Source organism: Bos grunniens, chromosome 19, assembly GCF_055505025.1.
Source record: "Bos grunniens cultivar Pamir isolate PY7600 chromosome 19, Bosgru_T2T1.0, whole genome shotgun sequence".
Lineage (NCBI taxonomy): Eukaryota > Metazoa > Chordata > Mammalia > Artiodactyla > Bovidae > Bos > Bos grunniens.
Window position 1 is genome coordinate 21,498,402 of NC_141183.1, and position 3,203 is coordinate 21,501,604.

A 3,203-nucleotide genomic window follows, 5' to 3' on the forward strand; every position below is an offset into this window, starting at 1 on the left:
TGAACCCACATCTCCCTTGCACTGGAAGTGCGGAGTCTTAACCATTGGACCACCAGGGAAGTCCCCACACTATAGAGTCTTGTTCCATGTTAGGCTCTGGGGACACGGAGGAGACGTAGCCATGGTCTCTGCCCCTGGAGTAGTACTCAACCCTCCTTCCCAGCTCAGCCCTGCCCCAACCTGTATCCCCAGCCCTGTGACACTTGACACAACTTGATCCATTGGAAGCTAGTTTATTTTGATGTGTGTTTCATGGGGCTGGGCTGGGCTGGGAGGTGACTGGGCTCCAAAGCTTGGTTCTCAGGGATGTTGGTCCCCTTCCTCAGCACTGCGGCGGCCGAAGTCCATCCATCCATATGCTGCTTCCTCTTCCTCCACCCATGGCCCCTGCTTCTTGGACAGGTCTGAGGGTCAGAGGTGGGAGAGGAGGTGATGATGGGGGAAAGGACATCAAGGCTCTGGAGACCGTGGCCAGGGCCAGCCTGGGGGCACCTTGGCCAAACCAGGCAGGGAAAGGCAAGCAGGGACGGTTGTCAGCAGCTCCTACCTGCGACCATGTGTGGCGGATCCTGAAGCCCCAGCTGCCTCCGGGGGTGCGAGGCTGGGCCCAGCCGGTTCATCCTGAGCGGCTCCTGGCCCCTATTGGCCCCTGGAGCGACGGGCGCGTCTTGCAGGTGGGAGTGGGGCTTCCAAGAAGCTTCACAGAAGGCGGCCAGAGCCAGCACCAAGATCAGCACATGTGCACACAGTCGCTGCATCTTGTCTGCAAAGGAGAGAGGGACTGAGCTTAAAGGTGGGGTTGTCCAGGCACCCAGAGGCAGGATGGACCCTCCTCCCTGCTGACAGGTCGGCAATTCTGCATGGGCTTGTGGACTGTTCCTCCTGGTCCTACCATCTCCCCATCTGATCCTCCAATCTCAAGCTTTGCCTTTTTTAAAGGCAAGGAATTTATAACTCAGAGCAAGGCTTTCCAAACTGTTTTGTAGAATTTGAGGCCATGTGAGTGGCTCTATAATGTTTAAGTCTTGCGATTTAAGTGAACTTTTAAATAGTAATATGGAGGGGATGCACGCAGCATCTCTTTGAAGCCCACAGCAACTTCACCGCATGGTGGGGGTCACACTGTGGTAGGGAAGTTTCTCCTGCCGTTTTCACTTAACTAAGGACTATCCTCTGATTCTTTTCAGGTGACGCTAGTGGTAAAGATCTCGCCTGCCAATGCAGGAGACATAAGAGACACGGGTTTGATCCCTGGGTCAGGAAGATCCCCTGGAAGAGGGCACAGCTACCCACGCCAGTATTTTTGCCTGGAGAACTCCCATGGTCAAAGGAGCCTGGTGGGCTACAGTCCATGGGGTCGCAAAAAGTTGGACATGACCAAAGTGACTTAGCATGCACGTCTCCTCTGATTACAATCTACCAGTTGAAAAAAAAAGACCCTGAAACCGTCACCATTTGTAGCTCTGTATCAAGGTGAGCCAAGTTTGGGAAAACCAGAATACAAAAATAAAATGGATGCTCAAACAAATCTAAAATTCTATTCTGAGGATTCAACAGTTTCATGTTCTTTCAGCCTCATTGTTCTGATTGGCTTTATTGAAAGCAAATGATACAAATATTGCCTTCAAAGAACACATTTGTATACATGAAATAGTTCTTTCATCTGTTTTCTCTGTTAAATTTCCTTTGGGAGAGAAAGGGTTCTTCTGCTAAAGAAACAAAGTTGAAAAATCCATGCTCTAGAGCACTGCTGTCCAATATGGCAGCCTCCAGGCACACGTGGCTCTTTACATTTAAATTAATGCAACATTAAAAATTCCTTGGGACTCCCCTGGTGGTCCAGTGGCTATAACTGAGTTCACAATGCACTGGGCCCAAGTTTGATCCCTGGTCAGGGAACTAGATCTCACATCCTGAGACTAAAAGTTCACATGCCTCAACTAAGACCGGGGGCAGTCAAATAAATAAATGAAAATAAATATTAAAAAAATTCCTCCCTCACACATTAGCCATATTGCTAATGCACATGTGGCTGGCCAATACTGTACCTCACAGTGAGGCTATGGAACATTACCACCGTCATGGAAAGTTCCATGAGGCAGTGCTGGTCTATGAAAGAGCTTGAGATGAGTTCCACTTCCAATCCTGTCCAATTTGTATGACTTTGGGCAAGTCACATCTCCTTCTGGGCCTCAGTTTTCTTACCTGAGAGATGGAAGGATAGCCTTCATCCTAACCCCTCAGGGCTGGAGTGAGCATGGAGTCAGAGAGTCAGGGCAGGGCCCTGGCTGAGGGAGTAGGGCAGCTCAAAGGCAAGGGTTGGGATGCCAGGGTGGATCCTAGAGCTGAGACCTAACCCAGCTCTGGGCTAAAGGAAGGGTCCCAGCCCTGGAGACACTGAGACGTGAGCCTGGTAACTTGATGAGGGCAGGGGTCCCATCAACCCTCGTCCCAGCCTCTCCCCACCCTTCCTGGGTGCTCTCACCTGTGGAGCTGGGAGGTGGGTGACGCTGCTGTTGGCCTGGAGCCTCACTCCTCTGCTCTGCTGGGTGTTCCAGCCCTGACTTATAAACCCTCAAGGCCCCTCCCAAACTCTCCTCCCCAAGGAGGGGAGGCTCCCCACTGCAGAGCAATGAGGGTGGGCACAGGTACCTTACCCCCGCCCCACCCTGTCCTCAATCGTCATCCGGATGTGGGGGAAGAGAAGGGGAGCTGACCTTCACGGTGAGGGGAAGGAGCAGGATGGGGGCAAGTTTTTCAGTTGGACATGAGGGCAGGTGGGAGACAGACACCCTGGGGTCAGGGGTAGAGTCCCCTGCCGTGTCCTTAGGGTCAGACACCTGCTGATCATCCCTTGGACCACATCCCATTTGGATGAACCAAATGACCTTAGATTCAGAGAAAGCGTGTTTCACGACAGGCTGATGTTTGAAGAACAGGGAGTGTGTGAGTGTGGAGTGAGGTATTGATCCCCTGTCCCCTCTGTCAGGCTCTGCAAACAGATGTGTCACAGTTATCAGGAGCAATGGGCCGTGGGCTGATGGCCCCCTCTCTCTGCCTGGTGGCTGCATCCTGGTTGCCTCTGAAGCCCCTTCACCTGATTTACCTGGAAAATCCTGAGTGTCCCCCCTCCCATGCCCTTGATGCTCTCTGCACTGAGCTGGATTTAGCTTGGGGCTCCCCATCATCTCTCAAGTCTGCCC

General features: G+C 52.4%; 1 protein-coding gene across 1 annotated transcript; it reads right to left on the reverse strand.

The window, feature by feature from the left end:
* Positions 1-217: 217 nt before the first annotated feature.
* On the reverse strand, positions 218-3,203 carry GAST (gastrin). Its single transcript, XM_086357725.1, has 3 exons — positions 2,486-3,203; positions 548-763; positions 218-404 (listed from the first exon to the last, which is right to left on the reverse strand). The coding sequence occupies exons 2-3, from the start codon at positions 756-758 to the stop codon at positions 301-303; spliced, it is 315 nt and encodes a 104-aa protein (XP_086213851.1). The 5' UTR covers positions 759-763; positions 2,486-3,203; the 3' UTR covers positions 218-300.

Bases quoted from the DNA above. Each gene is read 5' to 3' on its own strand.
- GAST (XM_086357725.1), bottom strand. From the start codon at position 758: ATGCAGCGACTGTGTGCACATGTGCTGATCTTGGTGCTGGCTCTGGCC. The intron at 405-547 runs GTAGGAGCTGCT...TCTGACCCTCAG, and splicing joins TCCGCCACACATGGTCGCAG to ACCTGTCCAAGAAGCAGGGG.